Genomic DNA, 26,523 nt, shown 5'->3' with positions numbered 1-26,523 from the left:
GGAGCTCAAGGTAGCCCTATCACTCCACCCTAAGGAGGAGTTGTAGGACAGGGGACAGATGGGTATAGACTAACCTAAGTATAGGCTAGGCCATACAAGAGATAGGTGGGGAGGGGAGAAGAAGAAGGGTCTTCTATGGAGGAGGCTCTGTACCAAAGCGGCCACCGAGGAAGGGAGGACGCTCCCTAGCCTAAGGTAAGGCAGCCTGTCTGAGAACGGTGCATGGGTATCGTTTCAGCAAGGCACAGAACTAACTCCCCCCAAACCTAACCTAGAGCAGGGATGTTACACCCTGAACTAGGAAGGATGGAAGACGTATCACTATTGCAGGAAAGGTCGGAGACCTAGCCCCAGCAATAGAGGAAGGACGTGCCGTTCCTCATTCTCGGACGCAACCCTAAGGGGGGATCATTCCCTTAGGGAGGACAGAGAAGCGATAAATACTCTGATATGAGCTTGATCCCCTTACATGGTAGGGGGAGCAAGACTACACAGAGGAGATGCCCTAAGGCAGGGGATGAAGGAAGCATATAGGGGTCCTACTTGTAGGTTAGGTTAGAAAGGCACACTATCTAACCTATCTCTTATATGGTCCCTGAAGGCGAAAACACTTGAATCACAGTCAATAGTATTGTAAAATAATGCCACTATCTTCATAATTTAAACCTATGATCACTGAAATATATCATGCATGAACACTGATGTTAGGCGCTCTGGCCTAGGGGCTAGACTAGCGAACTGGTATGGGGTCAGATGATGACCGATAACAAGGCGTCAAAACACGATATTTAAAGTTCCTAGCTATGAAGACTAAATAACTAATAGTATCGATTAGTTAATGAGGCCGGAAAACGCTGTTGAGGCTAGCTAAATAAGGCATGCAAAACAACAGCGACGCCATAAAATGGCGGGTCCGGTTGAGGCACAGCTCTGCCACAAAACATCAAATATCTCGAAAAGTAAAAGTTACTTTACGGTCAGAGCTTATTTAAACAATACTGGAACCTTGTACTCAACTTTCCAGAAGAAGGCGAGGCCGAGGGTAGAGACATGGCTAAGATGCAAGTCGATAAAGTACGCACAGGGAAAAATCCGACTAGTAAGGCAAGCTACTAAACGAAGGATGAGGAAGGACGTGACGTCATTTAGCAATGGCGCCCGTTTGTTTACGTCTCGAGTACCAAAAGTAGCCACGAACGAGATTAGCTGTGGAACGGCTCCCCAGCTATTCTCCGCCCCTACACATCGAAGTGTTAACTCTGTGTGGGGTGTAGATAGCTATGTGGCGCGTTAATACATGCGTCCCCTGTTGATATACGATGTCTTAAAGGGAAACCTTTAGGATACTCGCTCCAGAAGTTATAATTCTGTGATAACCTGTGGTTAAATTCTCTGGGAATATTTAGTAGTTATATACCCAAGGAATCTACCAAAAAGGAACCTTCCATCAGGACGCCATGGCTTGAACCCAAAAAAGTGGTTTTAACGAAGGAAAAGGCTATTTTTTGGGAGGTGCTGTGTGGTCTGCAAGAACTTTCCTGTAAAAGACTATAACAGGGAATCCAATATGATATAACTACTGAAAAACAAGACCATTGTTTTCCCTGCTCTAGGTCCATTGCATCAATGTGCAAATCATGGACTCAGTGTGTATAAGGGAGACTGGTGAATTCAGACACTATTGAACTCGACCAAGCACCTCCAATGCTGAAATTGTGTGGCTATCGGTGATACGTCATCACCGATAACCATCACTACAGCTGAAGACAATGCTACCTATACACCAACTTTTGACCAGCCGCTATCTTCTAACTCAGAGTGAGAATCAGTTGTTCTGCTCCCCTGCACTAGGCTAAGGAGGAGGGATGGTCTTTGAGACTTCACAACACTTCCCCGAAAACGTTTTTTCCTTCGTCAAAATCCCTTTTTGGGGGTTAATGTGCTGTGTGATATCCAAGGACTAATACTAGAGGTAAAAACATGATAGACTCATGCACCATCAAAGACAACCGTCTACAACCAAGCAAACAAAGGAAATGTGGGTATAGATGAGAAGAAAATACTAAAATCTGATTTTCACCTCATTAGGGATAAATCCAGGAAAAAATACTTGATACCTGTTATATTGCATCTCTTGAAGGACATGGCCGAAATGGTCCTTCCTCTTTCTGGATTCCCTTTCAGGAGTCATGGTGAATGAGCTAAGTACCCCACACGAATGTGATACCACTTTGATTTATTTCAGGTAGTATTTAATTAACACCCTATACCCAGACCAACCCATAACACTTGATGTCCTTAAATTATATATTAGTAAAGAATGGTAGTGGGGAAGCAAATTTTTTCACATCGTGGGGTTTAGGGAGGGAGAGAGGTTCAAATTTCTTAATAAGGGAGGTCGTTAGACTGTGGATACCCCCTTGTTGAAAGAGACTTCTCCCTCTAGGAATGGAACAAAAATCCTTCTGAAGGCATGGAACTCTGTAGGTATAATTGCAACAAAGACACCAGACAGAGGTTATCATCTCCCAACTCTAGGTTTTTAATTTTTGGCTAAAAATAGGAGACCTGGCATCAGGATTAAGTGACAACCTGGAATGATGGGGATTATCTCCTGATCTCTCTCACTGACACTTTTTCCTGGGGCTAAGGCTATCAATAATTTTTTTTATAATAATTATTTAAGTACCCTATCCAGAGACCAAGATACTGTAGATATTGAGGGAGATGGGTGATGTTATACAAAGAACCTTATGAAACATGTCCAAGACTAAATCCATTCCAAACACCCACTTGAAAAATTCTAAAAATTTCTTATCTGTATGACAAATGACAAAGTTGTTAATGGCGTAAGCCTCCTATCCACAAAACAGGCAAACCAAAAAGAAATTCAAGAAGTGCAGGGTTATCTGACAAGGTCACATATTCCTTCTGCAATGGAATTGCCAGGGTTTAAGGGCGAAATATGAAGAACTTAAGCTCCTCATACGTGAGCCGTCCCCTATAACTGTATGTCTTCAAGAAAGCAAGCTCGATGCTAATACTCCTTGTCCTCGAGAGTATGGTAGCTATAGGACACCGTATGATCAATGAGCAGGGAGCCATGGGGGAAGTCTAATATACGTTCATCAAGATGTTCCCCAAATATCTGTCTATCTGTACCCCTCTGCAGGCAGTGGTTGTACAGATTGACATAGAGAAAAAATACACAATCTGTTCTCTTTACTTGCCTCCAAATGATAACATCTCATATGATAATATAGTAGAGGTGATTAAACAACTCCCACAACCTTTTCTCTTACTAGGAGATCTTAATTGTAGACATCCTTTATGGGGAGATGTTTTGACAAACGTAAGGGGTAATATTATATCATCAATTTTGGAGAATGAAGATGTCGGACTCCTTAATACAGGAGAGCCCACACATTTTCATGTTCAGACAGATACCTTGTCCTGCATTAACCTATCAGTTGCAAGCTCTAACTGTCCTCTCGATTTTAATTGTAGAACATTAGATGATTGGCTTACTAGTGATCATGCACCAATCATTATAAACACCAACAATGGTCCACCTTTACAGTGATCGCCTCGATGGAATCTTGATAAGGCGGACTGGGATAGATTTCGGGATTTAAGTGAAATTAAAGGAAATGCAGAACAGTTTGAAAGTGTTGATGATGCCATAGACTTACTTAATGGAACTCTTCACACAGCAGGAGTTAATTCCATTCCCAGAACAAGAAGGATATGCAGACGACGACCAGTCCCCTGGTGGTCATCAGAACTAACTGCCCTGCACAGAGCGACAAGAAAGTCTTAACTCAATTGTGCATGCGCCGTACTGAGGAGAATTTAGTCATATACAAGAAATGTAGAGCACAGTTCCATCGTGCCAAGAAAGAAGCTAGGCGCCAGTCTTGGATGTCATTTGTTTCCTCCATTAACAGTAGAACACCAACATCATCTGTGTGGAGGAAAGTCAAAAAGATAGCAGGCAAATTCACCCCAAACCCACCACCAGTGTTAAAGGTAAATGGCCAGTATACGACTGGAGCAACCGAAGTTAGCAATGTCCTGGCTGACCATTTTTCAAATGTAGCGTGCAAGTGTGAAGCAGCTCCTGGTCACCAGTATAGGAGCATTGAAGAAAAGAAAGTTTTAAATTTCGCAACAAGAAAGCAAGAGTCATACAATTCTCCTTTTACTGAAAGAGAATTTGCTTCTGCTCTTGCTACGTGTAACGATACAGCCCCAGGACCCGATGGAATTACATATGGAATGATTAAACACGTACCTTGTAATACAAAGTTATTTATTTTAAGCATTTTTAATAGAATATGGCATAATCATAGTTATCTAAGTGTTTGGGAACTAGCCATTATTTTAGCCTTTTTAAAACCTAGTAAGGACAAGATTTTAGCAGCAAATTATAGGCCAATTGCATTGACATCTTGTTTGTGCAAAATCATGGAGAAGATGGTCAATGTAAGACTGATATGGTACCTGGAAAAGAAGGGTATTTTATCACCCATTCAATGTGGATTCAGAAAAATGCACTCAATGACTGATGTGCTGATACGACTTGAGTCCTCCATTTTTGAAGCCTTTGCCTCCAAACAGCACAATGTGACAGTCTTTTTTTATCTTGAAAAGGCATATGATACCACATGGAGATATGGTATACTTAAAAGAATTCATAAGTTTGGATTAAGAGGAGAGCTACCGCTTTTTATTCAGTCATTTCTTTCACATAGAGTTTTCCAAGTGAGAGTTGGGGAAACTCTATCAGAGAGTAAATGCCAGGAAGGAGGAGTTCCTCAGGGTAGTTTGCTGAGTGTAACCCTTTTTGCACTAGCAATTAATGGGATATCCTCAGTCATTCCCCGGGATGTTCTCGTAACATTATTTGTGGATGATCTCTCTATATCATTTGCTGGAGCTAGAATGGCAATGGTTGAGAGAAAAATACAATACTCTATTGATAAAATTATCCAGTGGGCCGATATGAATGGATTTAATTTCTTGACAAGTAAAACTACAATTGTCCATTTCTGTCGTATCCCGGCAGTACATCCAGACCCGGATATATACATCAAAGGTCAACGGATCCCATGTGCAAGTGAAGCTAAATTTTTAGGGATGATATTTGATTGTAGGCTTACATGGGTGTATCACTTATAAGCATTAAAAGCTAAATGTCTTGAGGCTCTAAAGCCTTTAAAAGTATTGTCCCATACATCATGGAGGCAGACTGCAATACTATTTTAAAATTATACAAGGCCTTGATTTTTGCCAAAATTAGTTATGGATGCAAAATATACTCCTCAGCCACCCCAAGCCAGTTGAAAATATTTGATTCTATACACTATGCTGGTATTAGATTGTCCACAGGAGCGTTGAGAACCTCGCCTATCACAAGTCTCCTTGTTGATGCTGAGGAATTGCCTCTAGACTTTTACCGAATGTCCTCTATTACTCGGTATTGGTTTAGATTGCAAAGACTCCCTAATTCTTTAGCCTTTCAGACTGCTAGCCTTGTAAGGCACTCAACATACTTTGAGTTGCACCCAAAATCTCCTCAACCTTTTGGGTTTCGGGTGAAACAATTATTAAACAATCTGGATATAATTAGAATTCAGGTGCTTCCATCTATTATTAATATTATTATTATTATTATTATTATTATTATTTGCTAAGCTACAACCCTAGTTGGAAAAGCAGGATGCTATAAGCCCAGGGGCTCCAACAGGGAAAATAGCTCAGTGAGGAAAGGAAACGAAGTAAAATAAAATGTTTTAAGAAGAGCAACAACATTAAAATAAACATCTATATAAACTATAAAAACTTTAGCAAAACAAGAGGAAGAGAAATAAGATAGAACAGTGTGCCCGAGTGCACTCTCAAGCAAAGGAACTCTAACCCAAGACAGTGGAAGACCACGGTACAGAGGCTATGGCACTACCCAAGATTAGAGAACAATGGTTTGATTTTGGAGTGTCCTCCTAGAAGAGCTTCGTACCATAGCTAGAGTCTCTTCTACCCTTACAAAGAGGAAAGTAGCCACTGAACAATTTCAGTGCTGTAAGAAGAATTGTTTGGTAATCTCTGTGTTGTCAGGTATACGAGGCAGAGGAGAATATGTAAAGAATAGGCCAGACTATTCGGTGTGTGTGTGTGTGTGTGTGTGTGCGTGTGTAGGCAAAAGGAAAATGAACCGTAAACCAGAGAGAAGGATCCAATGTACTACTGTCTGGCCAGTCAAAAGATCCCATAACTCTATAGCGGTAGTATCTCAACGGGTATTATCAACGCCTCCATCGAAATTACCTGACGTATCTTTTTGTAAATACTTTATTGGAGTTAAGAAGAATATGACTGATTTAGAATCCAGGTCTCTTTTTATGGAACATGTTGCAAAACAGGGGATCGACTTTTATATATACTGATGGCTCCAAATATGATACTGGCGTTGGATTTGGAGTACATAGTAATGCTTTTAATTGTAGAGGTTCACTTCCTCTAACAGCTTCCATATTTACTGCCGAACTATATGGCATACTAAACGCTATTAAGAAAATAGCTTTTAAGAAGGAGGGTAATTTTACAATTTTTAGTGATGCAAGGATTGTTTTTCAAGTTTTAGAAGTTTTTAATTCTAGTAACCCTCTAGTTTTAAAGATTTTAGAATGGCTTTTTATTATTGGACGCAGAGGTATAACAGTTCGATTTTGTTGGGTTCCAGCACATGTAGGTGTGTGTGTTAATGAGAAGGCAGATTTACTGGCGAAGAATGCGGCATCCGAGTTGCTACCAAGGAGGTATCCCATTCCCTGTAATGATTTCCTACCTTACATCAAGAAATTTGTTTGTAATAAATGGCAATAGCACTGGGATAGTCTAGATGGCAATAAAATGAGGGAAGTAACAAATATCATATCACCTTGGAGGTATAACATGATAACCCCAAAATGGGAGAAGACTTTTTATTGTCTCTGTATTGGTCACACTCGGTTGACACACGTGTTTCTGCTGAAGGGCCAACACCAACCGTATTGCGAGGACTGTTTAGTACCTTTAACAGTGAGGCATTTGTTGACCGAATTCCCCAATTATAATAACTTAAGAAATAGATACCTGTTTGAGGCTCAAGGTGAGGATGGCAGGTTCATCCTTGCCAAGGTTCCTGAACATGATGTGTCCTACTATGCAAGCGGCATTTTTAGATTTACTTCAGAAGCAGGTCTTCTGAAAACTATTCAACTATTATAATGACTTCTTAACTTTTATGGTTTTAAATTGAATTCTCTTTTATTTTTCATATATAATAAATGCTATTGGCGTCAATGGCCTTAAATGTCAGGATGCCAGAAAACTTTCAATCAATCAATCAATCAATCTGAAAGCCAAAACATAAAGGAAGAATTGGTAATTTGAGCATCAGTTACTCATCGCGTTTGATAAGTTTCACATATAACTGTTGCCTGCCTCCTGCTGAAGCAGGGAAGGTAGGTAACTGTGTTCGATACGGTTATGAAACAGATAGAGTAAGTTCCGTTTTATGTAGGCCTACACTACAACAGGAAAAATTCTTTTATAGTGTTTGATTTATTGTAAATATTACTATTAGTTAATTCTGTTCTTTTTTTGGTAAATGCTGGATTAAAATTTTTAATGTCAAATCTGCCTAAAATGCTAAATTTGCAACACTGGGTTCTCTGACTTCTGTACAATTTGTATCAGGGTTTCCTGAAGAGGATTAAGAAAACGAAAATTGAAATAATATCCAAATTTTTCTGAGGACCACCAAAACTTTCGTCACGGACCACCAGTGGTCTGCAGACCACTGGTTGGCGACCGCTGATCTAGTGGGTGAAGACCTTACAGCTCATCAGAAACAATGTGCTGTGAGCTGAGAGATCCCTACCGTATATATGGGTTAGAAAATCCAAGCATGAAGGTTCTCGGTCAGAAAGGAGGAAGCTAAGATAATCTAATTCCTTACTTTCTAATACAGCTGTGCAGTCAAAAGTGAGTGTCACCTTGGTCTCAGACAGTGGAGCAGTGGCCAAAGTGGAATTACTAGCCCATCTGTCCCTGAAAAGTCCTGAAGAATATTTAAAGCCCACTAAATGAATCTTTTTGGAGGAAACATAAATTGACGACCATCTGTTCCAATCCTGATTCAAAGCATCTCCTGCCCCTCTATGAGAATCCATATATGGAGCTGCACATAGTGGAAGCTCTTGGTTCTCTTTTCTTACAAATAGGTCTATTTGGAGATTTGGAACTACTACTAGAATCTCCTGGAAAGAGCTCTGATCCAAGCTCCATTCTGTTTGCAAGACTGTCTGTCTGGATAGGACGTCCACCCCTACATTGAGAGATACGGACAGATGAAATGGTGAAAGGAACCAATTTTGAGGCCAAAAAATCATTGCCATGAACCTTGTCTGTGCTCTTCCAGAGCCAAAACTCTAGGTAAGGGCGGAAGTGCTGGACAATAATGACTTGCCAGTAGGCATCTTTGAGTTCTACAGTACATGTCAAAGCCGCTTTATGTAGTAATTGGCGGCCATGTAAGATGGTCGTCAATTTTAATGTGTCGCATCTGATATGATTGTTGAGACTATCAGATTACTGCTCTCTCGGGGGTTGGGTGCTTATCTTTCTTTGGAATTTTTAAACCCTACATTTTTTCCTGTGACTTCCTTTTTGAGCATCTTGCTTACAAAGGAGTAAGAGTTCCAGGGTTCTAGTCTTGGAAAAAACACTGACACAGAGATGATTTTGTAAGCCACGACCATCCAAGACCTTCTGAGACCATGCTCTGTCCCCACAAAGCATAGCTTTTAACTGAGGTCCTTTGCCTCTACAAGACTGACTAGCCCCTCTGTTTCCCCTGAAGTGGTTCCAGTTCCTTCTCCTTTTATGAAAAAATCCTGAAGTGCTAGGGGTTTGGAACTCCGCTTTGGCGGTGTGACCTTGCTGCCTCTGGTTCTCTCAAGGGACATACTTTTAAGAGATGGTTCTTTAAGCTTCCATCGGGATTTTGGAAATGCAAAAGGATTTTCAAATTTGATAACATCAAATGGAAAATCCTCAGTCTTATATTGAATCATATTCGACTTCGGCCAGAAAGCACACCAATCACAGGATCTCCAAGGGTTTCCTACTAGGTCCCCTCCTCTATACCAATAGAAGCTGCTGCCTCTGTTGACTATTTCCCACCACCAAACCCGTGAGACTTGACTCAGGTGGAAGAGCCCCCACTAGATCTTTCCCCTGACCCCAATAAACCCAAAGGTTCAGCCCCCCCCCTCCCACTTCCACAGGCTGATGGTAAGAGAGCAAATGGAGAGCAGAAACTCCCTAGAGAGGAAGCATCTTAAGCGGGCTCACCATAGAGAGAGCAGACCAAAGCTTTGACATTGTGTGATAATTGAGGCTTCCATGGGAATACAAGCTAAATACATCCAGGCAGACCTGTGTCCAGCCTAACAGAAACCTGGATTGGAGCCAACCTAGAGGGCCTATTAACCATTGTGGAAGCACCAAGGGATATTGAATTCCTTATTCCTGATCTTGATATTAATCCCTGTCACCATGGTTCATTTATTGTAGTTCTTTATACATGTTACATAAGATTTGTCATAATTCACTTAATACATTGCATTAAGATCTTCCCTAACTGAACCATCCTGTATGCAGTACTAGGTAAGCAGTTAATTCTAAGTGTTGCCTTCTCCACCATAAGATTCAACACAACATAGTATTCTAGAAGTTTTATTCCTACTGTGACCAGATTGTGGAATGATCTTACTAATTTGGTGGCTGAATAAGTTGAACTTCTTAACTTTTTGTAAATTATTTTCTGTTGAACATGTTGACATGAGTCTCTTTTTATAGTTTATATATGACATTATTTTAATGTTGCAGAATTTTTTTTTTTATTTTGTATTCATTATCTATACAGTACATATATAGTTAGTTGCTATTCCCTTATTTCCTTTTGTCACTTAGCCAGTTTCCCTTCTGGAGCCTTTGGGCTTGTAGCAGTCTGCTTTTCCAACCAGGGTTGTAGCTAGGCTAATAGTAGTAGTATTAATAATCCATCTTCCAAGGCATTTCCTCAGTTTTGGGGGTAACCAACATAAAAAAGGGGGACCTTTCTTCTCTTGGCTCCTCCCAGCCTGACGAGGGATTCAGTCTAGATTGGTTGATACTGCTAGGGTGCCACAGCCCACCCTCCCCCGTTATCCACCACAAATGAAGCTCCATATGCCGAATCCCCTACTACTACTACCTCAGAGAGGAAGCAGCAGGGCCTATTGAAACTGTCACAATCACTCGCCATTCTTTCATTTCTATTTCTAACATGCTCTTTTGCCTCACGCATCTATTCTCCTATCACCTAGAGCTTTCTTCACTCCCCCCATCCACCCAAACGTTGGCCTTCCTCTCGTGCTTCTCACATCAACTCTTGCATTCATCACCTTCAGCAGACAGCCATTTTCCAATCTCTTTCTCTACATGGCCAAACCACGTCAACACATTAATATCCACTCTAGCTACTAATTTATTTCTTACACCCATTCTCACCCTCACTACTTTGTTCCTAACTCTATCCAATTGAGATACACCAGCCATAATCCTCAGACACTTCATCTCGAAAACATTCAGTTTTTGTCTCTCCATCACTTTCATTCCCCACAACTCCGATCCCTACATCGTAGTTGGTACAATCACTTTCTCGTACAGAACTCTCTTTACATTCATTCCTAACCCTCTATTCTTTACCACTCCCTTCACTGCCCCTAACACTTCATTCACTCTGATGTACACCTGCTTCCACTCCACCATTTGCAGCAACAATCGACCCCAAGTACTTAAATTGATCACTTCCTCAAGTAAGTCTCCATTCAACATGACATTCAACCTAGCACCACCCTCCCTTACTCTTACCCACATTAACTCTCAACTTCCTTTTTTCATACACCCTCCCAAACTGTGTCACTAATCGACCCAGCTTCTCCTCCGGGTATGTATTCAATACCGTATTATCTGCAAACAACAACTAATTCACCTCCTACTCATGATCACTCTCATCTATCAGTTTCAATCCTCGACCAAGCACTCGAGCATTCACCTCTCTCACAACTCCATCAATAAACATTGAATAATCACACATCCCTGTCTCAGTCCCACTCTCACTGGAAACCACTCATTCACTTCATTTCCTATCCTAATACCTGCTTTACTACCTATAAACTCTTCACTGCTTGCAACAACCTTCCACCAATTCCATATAACCTCATCACATTCCACATTGCTTCCCTATCAACTTTATCATAAACTTTCTCCAGATACATATATCCAACATACACCTCCTTACCTTTTGCTAAATATTTTTCACATATCTGCCTAACTGTAAAAATATGATTCATACATCCCCTACCTCTTCTAAAACTCCCTTGTACTTCTAAGATTGCATCCTCTTTTCTAACCTTAATCCTATTAATTAACATTCTACCATACACATTTTCTAACCACACTCGACAAACTAATAACCCTTGAATTACAACACTCGTGCACATCTCCAATACATTTGTATAGCGGAACAATACACGCACACACATGGTCCACTAGTACCATTGACAACATGAAACATATATTAAACAATATCACCAACCATTCAAGTACAGTCACACTCCCTTCTTTTAACATATCAGCCCACACGCCATCCATACCAGGTGCTTATCCTGCTCTCATTTCATCTAGAGATCTCTTTACGACTTCTCTTGTAATCTCTCTCTCTCATTCTCATCTCCCATCACTGGCATCTCAGCACCTGCAACAGCAATTATATGTGCCTCCCTATTATCCTCAACATTCACCAACCTTACAAAATATTCAGCCCACCTTCTCCTTGCCTCCTCTCCTTTCAGCAACCTTCCATTTTCATCTTTCACTCTCTTCACTTCTCGATCCACCCCTCGTTACTCTCTTCTCTTCTTTCCTAAACTTCTTGTTATTCTGTTCATACAAACCCCCCAATCTCTGACCCCATCTCCAGTCAGCCACCCTCTTTGCCTCAGCTACCTTATGTTTCACTTCCACATTTTTCTCATACTTCCCTACACTATTACTCAGCAGACATTCTTCAGATCCAATCTTTTTCTCTTTCACTTTGATCTTCACTCCTTCATTCCACCATTCACTACTCTTCCTCATGCTGCCTCCAACAATCCTCTTGCCACACACACACATCACTTGCAATCCCAACAAAAGTTTCTTTGATTAATTTCTGCTCCTCCTCTAGATTACCAGTTCCTCTTCCTTTCACCCTGTCATATACCATTTCCAACCTTTTTTGTTATTCACCTTTTACCTCTGTTCTTTTTTCAACTCCTCAATGTTCACTGCCTCCCTTTTACATCCCCCACTCTATTTCCCAACTCTTTTGCTACAACTAATTTTCCTTCAACCAAAAAGGGATCAGACATACCATTAGCCATACCCCTAAACACATGCACATCTTTCAGTCTTCCAAACATCCTTCTTGTTATCAACATATAATCCATTAATGCCCTTTCTTCCACTCTTCCATTTGTCACTTTTACCCATTGTTATCTCTTTTCTTGAAAAAAAAAATGACTACTTATCACCAGTCTTGTTCAACACATATTTACCAGTCTCTCAACATTCTCATTTTCAACTGGTATGCCTTACTTCCCAATGACACATGTCTCTCCATCTCCCACTCTGGTATTCAAGTCACTCATCACAACTACATAATTCCTTCTATCCAGTTCTTCTGCACACCTAGTTAACTCATTCCAGAATTAAATTTTCTCTTCATTTTTCTAACAACATGACCATACGCACTAACAAAACTCCAACATTCCCAACCTTTACCCACATTAATCTAGATGATACCTCCTTCGATTCCACTACTTTGTGTGCCATCTATTCATTCAGCAATAAAGTCACACCCTCTCTTGCTCTTCCACTTCCAATCCCATATATTTTACCTGTCACTTAACCAAACATAACTTCACCCTTTCCTTTTATCTTTGTATCACACAAGGTCAATACATCCATCCTTTTATTCCAAAACACTACTTCCAATCTCACATCTTTTACTCTATTGTACTACATCCTTGCACATTCATATTAACAAAACTACAGTGTGGGGAGCAGTCACTCTTCCCCCAGCTCCTCCTCTTTAATATTTCATATATATATATATATATATATATATATATATATATATATATATATATATATATATATATATATATATATACATACATACATACATACATACATATACAGTACATACTGTATATTATACATACATATATATATATATATATATATGTATATATATACATACATACACACACACTATATGTACACACAACAACAACATATGCAGCCGTTTCTAGTCCACTGTAGGACAAAGGCCTCAAACATGTCAGTTCATGTGTAGGGTTTGTCAGTTTTCATCACCAATCTGGCCAGTGCAGATTGCTGATGGTGGCATATTTTAATCTGAATGATCACAGCAAACCAACCTAGTATTGGTGGCCTTGGTTATTACAGCTTTGCTGATCATAGTGATTTGCAAATCCTTTCACCACGTTAAGGTATTCCCACATAGAATTGGATATATATATATACATATATATATATATATATATATATATATATATATATATATATATATATATATATATATATATATTTATATATATATGGATACATATATATTTATATGTATGTATATATATGTGTATATATATATATATATATATATATATATATATATATATATATATATATATATATTATATAGATAGATGTATATATAGATATATATATTTCCTATCACGCTCAGGGGGAGATATAGTAGTCATACCCTGGTGAGAGGGGGTACCCTTAGAGGTATGCTCAGAAACCACACTAACCCACAAAATTGCCACACCAGTAGGTTGTAGTCAGGAAAGGGAGAAGGGGTGGGAAGGGTTGAATATGTCAGTGTGCATATCTGTCTAAATATTTAGACATCATTTTTGACGACTTGGGTAAAGTAGTATATGCAGTATATATCTTCTTTCCGACCAATATCCCTTCATCAAGGTGTCACTTGCCTGATGCACACTCTCCAATGCCTTTCAAAGGCATCCTTTTCCATCAAACCTCTTCTCTTCATATCATCCTTTACCTTATCTCCCCCTATAATTCTCTGTCTCCCTCTTGATCTTCTCATATAGACCCTAAGAAAAAATAAAAATACTGAGTAAATCCTGAATAGATACATCATATATATATATATATATATATATATATATATATATATATATATATATATATATATATATATATACAACCCAGCCACTGAGGGGGGCAAGCCAGCCTCAACTTGGTGCTTGTCCCAAGCCCAGGTAAATGGGGAGGGTTGGTAGCAGGAAAGGCATCCGGCCATTAAAAATTAGCTAAAACAACTATGGTCACTGAGTAAAAGAAGAAGAAGAAGAAATATGTATGTATATATATATATATATATATATATATATATATATATATATATATATATATATATATATATATATATCAGGCATGTCCTTCCATTCCCATATGCTTATGGTCGTTCTATGCCAGTCTATACCCATAAATTTTATCAACTCTTCAATCCATCGTCTTCTCTCCTTTCCCCTGCTTTGTTTGCATTCCTTAGGGACATATTCTGTTATTTATCTTGGCGATCTATATTCTGCCATTCTCATCATATGTCCTGTCCATGTCCACTTCAGTATCCTCTACTTTAGTTTCCTCTCGTATCCATGTTGCTCTTTTTCTGTCGTATTGTTATTCCCATTATTTTTCTTTGAGTTGTAACTAGCTTACATTTTAAGGCTTTAGTAAAGTTCCAAGTTTATAATGCACGAATTAATACCCTTAGGACAATCTGACTAAATCCTTTTCTTTTTAGAGAAGGTGGCATTTTAATTTTCATAATCTTATTTTGAATACCAAAAGCTCTCCAACCCATGTTTATCCTTTTGATTTTGGTCTCATGTCCTGGGAAAACGCTTAGTGTCTATCCTAAGGATGTATGTTCAATAACACACATAGAGTGTATACTGTATATGAATATATATATATATATATATATATATATATATATATATATATATATATATATATATATATATCATTATCTTCATCATCTCCTCCCATGCCTACTGACGCAAAGGGCCTTTATTAGCTTTCACCAGTCGTCTCTATCTTGAGCTTATAATTCAATTATTCTCCATTCATTATCTCCTACTTCACGCTTCATAGTCCTTAGCCATGTAGGCCTGGGTCTTCCAACTCTTTTAGTGCCTTGTGAAGCCCAGTTGAAAGTTTGGTGAAGTAATATCTCTTGGGGACTGCAAAGAGCTTGACCAAACCATCTCCATCTACCCCTGACCATGATCTCATTCCTATAGGGCACTCGGGTAACATCTCTTATATTTTTATTTCTAATCCTGTCCAGCCATTCATCTCCCAATATTTTTCTGGAGAGTTTTTTTCTCATATCTACAAAATCTGTTGTATATCGTTTCATTTGTCGTACCATGACTCATGCCCATAGAGTAACACCGATCTCACTAAATGAAATATAGCCTGATTTTTATGTGTAATTTCATGTGATTTGATATCCAAATTTTACTTAACCTAACCATTATTTGATTTGCTTTTTTCAATCTTTCATTAAACTCAAATTCTAAAGATCCTTTATTAGAGATCATAGTTCCTAAATATTTAAATGATTCCACCTCATTAATCCTTTCTCCTACCAATGATGTTTCATCTTCAAACACACTGAATTCATTCATGGGCACATCAAGGTCTTCCTCAGCTTCAGGTATATCAATAAAATTATTCACTTCATATCTCCTATTCATGACCTCATTAAAGTGTTTCATCCAGTGTTGCCTTTCTTCATCTTCTGTTGTTATAACAGATCCATCTCTCATTTAGATGGGTATATGCTTCTTTTTTGCCCCAGTAGAGATTCCATTGATAATTCTATGAGCAATTCTTACAACATAGCCACTCTCTGAATTCATTGCTTTGTCAGCTTCATCTGCTTTCTTTTCTAAATATTCTCTTCGGTCATTCCTGGCCATTCCTTTGACTTCACTATCAATACTGGAGTACTTAGCATACTCTACAGTTTGAGAGCTTTTGCAAACATCTGGTTGCCTACCTCACTATACCTATTTCGTGATACATCTTTACCACTCCTACCATCATTCATTACATTTACCTCCAAATACATATACTAATCAACCCATTTTGTTCTTCCATCATCACAGTGCAATGCTGGTTTTCATTTACCCACAAAACCTTCCAATCAAACCATGTAAAGGTGTATGACCATCACTAAACCTCACATGTCCAGTGCAAGCATTACTAGAGAATATTTGAAGAGTCCTTTTGGCTCCTAGCCATAGCTTAAAGGAGTCTATGCTCCTAGCTGAACTTGACTTTTTAGCTTCCTACTTTACCTCCATATCCACATAATTTCTTCTACCTTATTGCCTAACCTCTTTTTAACTTAGACTCCTTGGTGCTACTGTGGAATTCTTCTCCAGCTGCAACTAAGCAATGAATGGGCTTTCTACTCTGTGTTCCATGAATCTAATGCTTTCTTTAATTCAGACTTCCTTGGTTAGATACTTTTTTACATTTACAACCCACTACTCTAACATCTTACTTGCAATTTTGCCTACTTATTTCCTTTTATTATAACCTTTTCTTGAATTTAGTCAAATGCTCTTTCTTACCTTTAGTATATGCGTTCCATGCTAGATTTGGAGCTGCCACATCTGCTAGTACTTCATCCAGGTGCAGATATGGTTGAAGCTTCGATATACCATGAAGAATAGAAGGGAAAAAATGCTAATATTATTTTTTTCTCTCAAAAATCATTAGTATTTTATTTGTAGGAAAAGATTTTATAAACTTTAAAATTTTGTTTCAAACTTTACATGATAGTTTTTTAAGGAAAAAATGACTGACTATTTTACTGTTTTGCATTCATTACATTTACATTAATCATATCTCTTATGTGCATCAAATCTCAGATCCACTAATATGTATTGGTTGAACAAGTAGTGTTCTTTTCGCTTTTTCTGTCCTCCGATCTAACCTCATTCATTTATGACTTTTACTTACAGCCCTTTCATGTCACTCACACACTATAGGTTTCCAGTAATGTAAGCCGCCTTCCCTCATTTGTTCATCATTCATCTCGTTCAGGTGTTCATAGTATTTCATTGTTCACATTTGTTGTTGTTTAAGTTCTGTAATCGTAAGGAATTTTGATGTTAAATTCATTCCCCTAGGAATGTTACTTGTTTTTTTGGTTCTCTTTCACTTACAATATTTCCGTTTCTTCTTTATGCAGTAACATGATTAAGTCTTTACCAATTCATTGCTGTATTGTTTCACTTCTCATTTTCTGTTTCACAGTAACCAGTTACCTATGGTGCTTGGTTTACAGTTGCAAAAACGTTTTCTCATTTTTTATACAAAATTATTTCAATAAGTTATACCAACCATTCATTGTGCCATAAGCTATAAAAGCACATCTTTGCTTGAGAGGCATTAAAATATAGAGAATTGGTAGTGGATTTTTATGACTAGACCTCCCACATCTGGATAATACTAATTTACTATGTATGCTGCCGTGAGTGGTGGCCACTATGCTGGAGGAACTCATTCTTGCTTTATCAAGCCTAACAGTAAGGTTATATCTTATGCATGTGGTATTATGTTTGTGAGAGGATTTTTTTTTTCACCTATCAGGCTCAAGGTAGTAGATGGATTTTTAATAAAGCTTTATCTTGATATTCAAGTTCTGTCCTCTGGAATTAGATTTTATATAGTATGTAGTGAGACTAATTTGGATAAGATGTACCCCATCTGTTCAGAGAGTATATGGTTCAGGATTCATTTGTTAAGTGTAGTAGGTTGGCCAGGGCACCAATCACCCGTTGAGATACTACAGCCAGAGAGCTATGGGGTCTTTTGACTGGCCAGACAGTACTAAATTCGATCCTTTTCTCTGGTTACGGCTCATTTCCCTTTGCCTACATAAATACTCAATAGTCTGGCCTATTCTTTACATATTCTACTCTGTCCTCATACACCTGACAACACAGATTACCAAACAATTTTCTTCACTCAAGGGATTGCTGCACTGTAATTTTTCAGTGGCCACTTCCGCTTGTTAAGGGTAGAAGAGACTCTTTAGCTATGGTAAGTAGTTCTTCTAGGAGAAGGACACTCCAAAATCAAACCATTGTTCTCTAGTCTTAGTTAGTGCCATGGCCTCTGTACCATGGTATTCCACTGTCTTGGGTTAGTGTTCTCTTGCTTGAGGTTACACTCGCGCACACTTTTTTATCTTATTTCTCCTCCGCTTGTTTTGTTAAAGTTTTCATAGTTTATATAGGAGATATTTATTTTAATGTCGTTACTCTTTAAATATTTTAATTTCATTTTTTCCTTTCCTCACTGGGCTATTTTCTCTGTTGGGGCCCCTGGGCTTATAGCATCCTGCTTTTCCAAATAGGGTTGTAGTTTAGCAAGTAATAATAATGATAGTAAGTGTAGGGATCTCTCTGATTATATAATATTTAATTATGATAAACATAGTATCAAGCGGGAGCAAAGTAGTAGCCTAGATATACCCACGATATTTCAGTCAAGATTACTGAAATCTTTTAGTGTAAATAATTCCCCTTTTAATGATAATGATATGACTCCCAATCCTCCAACAGTTTTCATTTCTCCTCCTTTTCTCAAATGTCCATTACTTATGTTTCTCCTTCAGATAATTTTTTGGCTCTTCACCTTTAGAGAGGGTTTTCATAGTGTAAGTTGATAAAGTTCACTCAAAAGCTAAAATAGACTGGAATGCATCAGATTTATTATGTATTTTGATAGAAACCAGGGCTAGAAATTTCATTTTAATAGGTATTACCAATCCAAGTAAGCTGAAGGTAGACCTACCTCAGTACCCTACAAAAACGAAGAGAGACAATGATAGCAGGTTACCATTTTGTTTTGTGAAAGAAATGTAACGTGTGACTGCTGGATGAAATGTATACAACATTGGTTTGATAAACAAACGGAAAGCCAAGATTACCATGCTTCCAAGGATGATTTTGAATGGTTTAGTCAATACATTGTTGACTTCAGGATGAAATGAACTCAAAATTATACAAGCAAAAGATGATAGCACGTGCACGAGTTTTGATGGCAGGACATCAGAACTGAAAGTATTTTGGACAATTTCTGCTTCTCCAAAAGGAAGTAGATTTTCCCATGTTCATGTAACTCCTCTTTTAGTGCTGACTTGAAGTTTTTCAGCTTCTTGTGTAATTACGGAATCATTGAAGAGTTTCGAATACTGCGGCTTTTGCCTCAGAGACACTTACGTTTGTGTAAAGCACTTCACAAGGTTTTGCTTATTTTTATGGGGATCAGTACTATATACATAGTCTCTATTATCCCTGCACCATTTCTGGTGAACACCTCTCCAAAGTAGCCACTGATGCAAATAGACTTCACAAGATGGGTTGCAAGGAGATTGAGCCTTGTGTTCTTAGACCTGTGAGCACCAATCTTTGGTGCATCGCATCGTTTGAGTTTGTCACAGCAGTGTACATCGCATTTCTTCACTGAGTGCAAATGTTTTTCCTGCTAGACTTTTTGCATTGAGCATAGGGAGGGAGAGGAAATTCTTGTCACTTGTGCTATTAAGTCTCATGCATCTGAATCATGCCAATAATGCCTTGAAATCAAGTGACAGTTGTTCCAATAGCACCTCTGATGTTCGCTCTCATAATGCCTCAGGATTTCAGACTAATAGATACTATGTTATTGGCTCCTCTGAATCTCATATCAATCACAAATCCAATCCTGCTCCAATCACGACTTTGAATCTTACTCCGATCATGACTCCGAATCTCATTCTGATTTGGCCGAGGATTCTAACGTTACTCCCGCTGGTCATTCTTTCAATCATCTAATCACTATGTCTTGCACTGCTATCGCATTTGATCATTTTTATGATTCTCTTTTATTAAACCTCACTACTAATTCCCTTGAATCTAGTACAGATGAAGAGCAGAATTAACATTTAATTAGGGAAGATTGCCCTTGTCTTTCATCATCAGGGGATGTAGACTGTTTTTAGGAGCTGCATAAAGAAATTTACTTCTGCTGCTAAAGGAGTAAATGAAATGCCTGCCTCCTTTCAGTCAGTCAACTCGGAGAGTAGATGACAAACTTGTTCATGTGGATTAAACAGTTCTGAATAAGATTCATATCTCCTGTAATGAGAGATTCTTATCTTGGAGGAAAAACAGGTTTCTGAGGCTCACTAGGCTTCATCAAAGATTTTTTATTTCTCTACTATATAGAACCCAAGATTAGTGCTCAGAAGATATACATAAATCTGAGGTAGCACTTGATCTCTTGCATATTCTCCAGCTTTACAAATCCATCCCAACCCTTATTAGAGCTAAGCCCTCCAGGTTCATTAGAATGAAGAGGAATATAACAGTAGGAAAAGTGGAGCACCTACTACTCACTAATATTTACGCCTTCCCTCACCCTTTCATTAATGTACACTGTTTGAAATAATGAAAAATTCAATAAAAACTGATATGATGTAAATGCATCTAAATTTCATAAGCTGTGGTGAGCAATACACCAGAAGCCAGGAATGGAGCAATTTTGCAAACATATCTAAATATGGAGTAACTCGAGCCCCCAATTTGCACACTCCGAAAAAAAGTATCTGACAGCTCTGGAAAATGAGGATGATTTTGATTTCTAAGGTTTAGGTGTAATCCTCTAGCTCTGGAATTGTGAGAGTCTATATATGCATGCACGTACATGCATGTGTGCATTTAAATGCCTATATACATAATATATATATATGTTTATACATATATATATGTATATATATATGTATATATATATATATATATATATATATATATATATATATATATATATATATATATATATTATGTATGAGTTTTAAGATGAAAATATATATAAAAAAATCATTGTAGTTTTCTATCATATTTATGTACCCCTTCACTCACCAGATGATATTCGTAAACCTGTAGTAGTATATGAACTCGTGCATCTTCTCCAGCTTTATCAATCCCTTATTAGACCAAAGCCTTCCGAGAATCTTCATCTATTAGCGTGCCTTTTTCCCATTTGTATGAGGTAACGCGGTTGCCTTCTTTTGAAGGACTTTGCTTTGGCTTTGGAGTGGACCTTAGTCCCGACCGGCTGCCTTGCCTGCCATCGCTAGACCCCGGTGGTGTATGTTTGTGTTGTACCAGCCACCATCGCCTTCTTCCAGCAGCAAGGAATCATGGCGTGGTTAGGTCGACAGTTCGAGAATGAAGAGCAATATGACAGTAGGGAAAGCGGAGCACTTACAACTCACTCATATTTACCCCTTCACTCTCCATTTCATTCATGTACACTGTTTGAAATAATAGTTATGAGTCTGCTTAGAGTATGTCTTCATAGCTTATATGTGACATGTCTATTTTATTTATTTCTCTATTTCTTTTCCTCTCTGGGCTATTTTTCCATGTTGGAGCCTATGGACTTTTAGCATCCAGCTTTTCCAACCAGGGTTGTAGCATAGCTAGTAATATAATAATAATAAAATGATGATAATATAGTGACTTAAACCAAGGACACAATGTCACAATCTGGATATCTATACCATCTAAACCTTTTGGTTTGATCTACCAGTTTATGTTGAAGTTTTAAGCTTAGTCCGATCCCAGCATGATTAATTTCTCCTCTCTGACAGTAGCAGGAATTGCTTATGGGTCTCTTTGATCTAGTTGTAGAGAATCGCACAACACCTCTGGCCGGGATAAAACTACTGAAGCAACATCACTTCTGAAAATGCTACGACTACTGTTACCACACTGTGATTGACCAGTAAAGTAGTAGTAGATTATTGCTTGGCATAGCTGATGAGGTGCTACTCAATTCAAAGCTGTTTTTCCCATCTATGCATTTTTTCTCTTTCTCCCAAACGTCAAGTTTTTTCTAGCACTAGGTAGGAATACCAACCCACTTTTTCTTAGGCCTTAATTCATTGTGACTCGAACTTCGGTAATGATATCATACCTCATATGCCTGGCTTTTGTGAAGTGGTGGCTATTCCATGGTATCTGTCTTCAAACTCCATGTTTCTAGTAAGTATTCAGTCCTCTGCTAAAAATTCATGTGGAATATAATCCTTGGTATCACTCTGAATGCAAGAGAACTAACCTATAAATACAGACTGCCTTACTGTAGGTGCATGGTCTTCAAAAGATGATCAACTATTGATCTTCTTGTCTTCTTTCCCAGCTGCTCTGGGACAATGATGCACTCCCTATGATTTTCTTCCCCCTTGAATTATAATTCAGATAGTAATAATTAAATTGCAACAAATATAAGATGTTTTAATTAACCGTGTGTTGTGGCCTTCCTTTTCCCAACACACTACTTGTTTTTGTGACATATACTGTAAAATGAATGAGGTATTTAAGTGTTATATAGGAGGACTAAGCATGCACAATGGCCAGTTTTTTCCTGATTAGTTGTATAGAATAGTTTGATGTCAGTAGATGATTGGAACAGAATTTTATTAATATGAAATTTTCACCTAACAATAGAAAAGAATCTGAATGTTACATAAGAAAATGCTTAATGTACTTACTTTCAATAATCCATTAGTAGATCCATTGATGAGCTGCTGTTCGAGGCATTTTTTATTCTTAATCAGTGTTTGATCATTTTTCATCCACGAATTGTCTTCACCATTGAATTTCATTCCTACAATGTTTGTTGAATGAACATGAGTTATCTTTGTAAATTACTTATTGTCATATTGTCACTAAAATAAGATTAAATTCATTGAGCTTTGGGGAAAACTACTGTTGGTTTTGTTACTTCTGTAGGTACGACTATTTTACATATCATATATCATGTTATCATATATAATTTTGTCAAATAGAAACTCTTCTAGTTACCCGTTGAATCAAAGGCATGCAAAATCTCATGGGCAATCGTGTGTCCCATCCCTGCATAATTGATATATGCAGGAGCACCTTCATAGTAGTATGGGGGTGACATGGCCCCATGTGGAATCACTGGTGAAATACAAGAGTCAAAATATTACATTATGAAAATAATGCACATCTTCAATGTTTTCACAATTGTAAAAAGAATAATGGCAGTATAAGAAACAGTAATATAAAAACTCTTACTTACAAAATTTATTAAGTGGATAAGACGTAACTCCTCTGTTTTTGTAGGGGGACTGCAGTAAGCTCCACCTTTTAGAAAATTTTTATATTATTGTTGTGATTCATGTGCATTGTTATAAATTAGAATTCTTAGGAAACTGTTCAAAACTAATCACCGGTATCTTTTAATCATGTCTACCCGTAGGTAAAGAAGCATTCTCTTTAATGACTGGATTGAAACCTTTCTTTATTATTGTTATCATTATTGTTATTATTATTATTATTATTATTGCTAACTAACTAAGCAGCAGCGCTAGTTAGAAAAGCAAGATGCTATAAGGCAAAGGGCTCCAACAGGGAAAATACCCTAGTGAGGAAAGGAAACAAGGAAATAATCAAACTACAGAAAATGTAATGAACAAATGAACACTTAAAATGAAATAACAGTAATAACTTTAGAATAGATTTTTTTCATATATAAACTATAAAAACTTCAAAAACCAAGAAGACTAGAAATAAGATAGAATAGTGTGCTCAAGTGTACCCTCAAGCAAGAGAACTCTACCCAAAATAGTGGAAGGCCATGGTACAGAGGCTATTATACTACCCAAGACTTAAGGACAATTGTTTGATTTTGGAGTATCCTTCTTCTAGAAGAACTGCTTACCATAGCTGAAGAGTCTCTTCTACCTTTGCGATTAGGAAAGTAGCCAGTGAACAATTACAGTGCAGTAGTTAACCCTCTGAGCAAAGAAGAATTGTTTGGCCATCTCAGTGTTATCAGGTGCACGAGGACAGAAGAGAATGTGGAAAGAATAAGCTAGACTGTTCAGTTTGTGTGTAGGCAAAGTCAGAATGAGCCGTAACCACAGAGAAGGATCAGATGTAGTACTGTGGGGCCAGTCAAAGGACTCAATAACTCTCGAGCTGTAGTATTTCAATGGATGGGTGGTGCCATAACCAACCTACTACCCACACTTTCAGAATTTTATACTTCAGCAATACCTTTTTAAATATTCAGTTATATATACAGTATATATATATATATATATATATATATATATATATATATATATATATATATATATATATATATATATATATATATATATATATATATATATATATATATATATATAGCAACCTAAACTTTTGGGTCATCATTTAGACTTACAGTGGTCTGTAGTCACTTGGATCATCATCTAAAGTTTTGTGCAATCTTTCTCTGTCGTATTTCATAAGCCTTATGTAGTTCTCAGCAAAGTTATTTTCAGCTACACTTATCTGTGTAGAATGAATTTCATCTAATTAGGTCTGAAATATTAGTTAAAGTTTTATGCACAGGTTTTTTAATCCCAAAGATTTGTAAATTATAACATGAGTAATCGTAAATCTTTATCCCAACAAATTAATGTAAACTGTACTTTGTAGTAGGATACTCACAAATAGGAAAAGATTTATCTAATTGCCTCATCTGTAATCTGGAAAACTTTTGATATCTAACAAAATGGGATTTGAGTAGTTTTGGAGTAATTTTACGGTAGTTTATATCACATTTAATGAATCTTGAGTTTTAATATTTGAGAAATATTTTAGAAATATTTTCAAATTATTGATAAAACTGAGGTACAGCATGTACCTTGGTTGTGAGCTTATTTAATACAGTACTACATAACATTCCTTGATAAGGAAAGAATGTTTGATTGGGTATTAAAATTCATAAGATCTCACCTTGATATCATTCTTATTGTTCTTAAGTGCTGTTTTGGCCTCATTCAGATTAGCAAATTCTCCAGACATCATATCCAACTTGTTTATAAAATCATTGCGGGATTCCAACATTGAGTCTTCCACCTGAGACTTCATAAGGTCATAAGTAATGCGAATCATTCGCTCCATCTGCAATGATATTTATATGTGAACCATTTTAGAGTTTTTATTAAAGCCAATTCAGTACATAATTTCACTGAAGAAAATAATGGAGACAACTAGGTAGCTACAGTATACAATGTCAATTGTAACAGCTGTGAAATTTTTTGTAATACATGACTTTTTTTTTCTACTATTAGCGTGCTTTATTTTCCATAATACCTGACTCTCAACGGTATTCCTTTCAGTCATTTGCTTCAAGTAAAGATATGAGACATAATCATCCATGAATTTGGTAACTATGTTTAAACAGTAATTCTGGCTTCCTGCCGGTCCATCCAGTGGGGTGATCAAATTGTCATAAATGTGTTCCACCCACAATAACTGCATAATGCTCTGCATAAGTGGCTTCTGCCTGAAATAATCAATAGTGATCAGTATTTCCATATAGCCACAAAATTATTTATCACGCAACATGATAGGTATAGGTACAGTATGTGTATATATCTGTTATTATAGGTGCACTGTGTGTATATCTGTAAGATAATATGTTAGAGAATTGTAAATTAGCTTGCATTTAGTCATGCATTTAAAGGAAATTTTCGTGACGACAAGTTCTAGTATTTGATTCATTTGCACATAATGTATATTACTTACGAATCATAAATTTCAGCAATGGTTACAAACAGATTCTTGAGTACATCCCTGGAATATACGTGTATTGTGAACACATTTGGTTCATGTATTAAAACTCCTAGAAGTTCTTGAATGATGTTTCTCATATTGAACTGGAAAAAAGAAAAAGAACTATGGGAAAAGTTATAAAATGTTATACCCCACTATTGATATCAAATAACAACTACTATTTTATACAATACATCTTCATCATCATCATCCTCATCACTATTTACTAGTACTGCAGAACAAGGCCCTCAGACGTGTCCTTCCAATTGCATCTATTATGATCTTTCTGTGCCAGTCCACGCCGGCAAACTCTCCTTAGTTCGTCGATCCATCATCTTCTCTTCATTCCTCTGTTTCTTTTAGAATATTTAGTGACTCATTCTGTTATTCTTAACGTCCTTCTATTGTCTGTCATTCTCATTATAAGTCCTGCCCATGTCCATTTCTTTTTCTTACATGTCAGAATATCCTTTACTTCCGTTTACTCTCGTATCAATGTTGCTCCTTTTTTCTGTCATAGTGTTATTCTCATCATTATTCTTTCCATAGCTCTTTGAGGAGTTGTAACTAGCTTATGTTCTAAGGCTTTAGTAAGGCTCCAAGTTTCTGATACATAAGTTAA

At 37.4% G+C, this 26,523-nt stretch overlaps 2 protein-coding genes across 4 annotated transcripts in view; one reads left to right on the top strand and one right to left on the bottom strand.

The window, feature by feature from the left end:
- The window catches only part of LOC137621523 (endothelin-converting enzyme homolog), a 127,009-nt gene that overhangs the window by 22,510 nt on the left and 77,976 nt on the right, over positions 1-26,523 (bottom strand). For all 3 annotated transcript variants that reach the window (XM_068351880.1, XM_068351881.1, XM_068351882.1), the window contains exons 10-17: positions 25,875-26,005; positions 25,440-25,632; positions 25,080-25,247; positions 24,523-24,632; positions 23,374-23,438; positions 23,133-23,252; positions 22,820-22,935; positions 16,842-16,920 (exon numbers count right to left, since the gene is read on the bottom strand). In XM_068351880.1, coding sequence (XP_068207981.1) covers positions 16,842-16,920; positions 22,820-22,935; positions 23,133-23,252; positions 23,374-23,438; positions 24,523-24,632; positions 25,080-25,247; positions 25,440-25,632; positions 25,875-26,005 — 982 coding nt within the window. The remainder of the gene's footprint in view (positions 1-16,841; positions 16,921-22,819; positions 22,936-23,132; positions 23,253-23,373; positions 23,439-24,522; positions 24,633-25,079; positions 25,248-25,439; positions 25,633-25,874; positions 26,006-26,523) is intronic.
- Positions 1-26,523, top strand: part of GPHR (golgi pH regulator) — a 401,532-nt gene that overhangs the window by 303,682 nt on the left and 71,327 nt on the right. The gene's annotated exons all lie outside the window — the stretch shown is intronic.

This window comes from Palaemon carinicauda, chromosome 28 (genome assembly GCF_036898095.1).
Source record: "Palaemon carinicauda isolate YSFRI2023 chromosome 28, ASM3689809v2, whole genome shotgun sequence".
Lineage (NCBI taxonomy): Eukaryota > Metazoa > Arthropoda > Malacostraca > Decapoda > Palaemonidae > Palaemon > Palaemon carinicauda.
This window is presented reverse-complemented; position numbering and strand designations above follow the sequence as displayed.